This window comes from Nanorana parkeri, unplaced genomic scaffold (genome assembly GCF_000935625.1).
Source record: "Nanorana parkeri isolate BGI_ZX_2015 unplaced genomic scaffold, ASM93562v1 scaffold4495, whole genome shotgun sequence".
NCBI lineage: Eukaryota > Metazoa > Chordata > Amphibia > Anura > Dicroglossidae > Nanorana > Nanorana parkeri.
The window spans coordinates 13,435-13,840 of NW_017310757.1; the positions used below are offsets into that span (position 1 = coordinate 13,435).

General features: G+C 64.3%; 1 protein-coding gene across 1 annotated transcript in view; it reads right to left on the bottom strand.

Moving 5' to 3' along the window:
- LOC108803932 (endothelin-converting enzyme 1-like) overlaps window positions 1-150 on the bottom strand; it is a gene marked incomplete at both ends in the record, with an annotated part of 13,565 nt that extends 13,415 nt beyond the window's left edge. The window contains one exon of the mRNA XM_018575718.1: window positions 5-150. Within this exon, the coding sequence (XP_018431220.1) occupies window positions 5-150 (146 nt within the window). The remainder of the gene's footprint in view (window positions 1-4) is intronic.
- Window positions 151-406: the final 256 nt, after the last annotated feature.

Genomic DNA, 406 nt, shown 5'->3' on the forward strand with positions numbered 1-406 from the left:
GCACCTACTGCTTCTATACTGCAGGGCCAGGGACAGCAGACACGCCAGGAGCCCGATGCCCAGAACGGCGACCAGAACCAGAAGCCTCTTCTCCACGTGCGTCCTCTCCATCCAGCAACCGGTCCTGCCCCGGCCTCCGCGCAGGCTGACCTGTGAACCAACATTTCCCACCAGTTATCGCCTCGGATCAGCTCCGCCGGGGTCACGTCACATCAGAGGGGCCACAGAGAGCGCCGACCACACGTTCCACCCTGTGCACAGAGGCGGCCACAGGGAACCCCGACCACACGTTCCACCCTGTGCACAGAGGGGGCCACAGGGAACCCCGACCACACATTCCACCCCCACCTTGTGTACAGAGGGGGCCACAGGGAACCCCGACCACACATTCCACCCCCACCTTGTG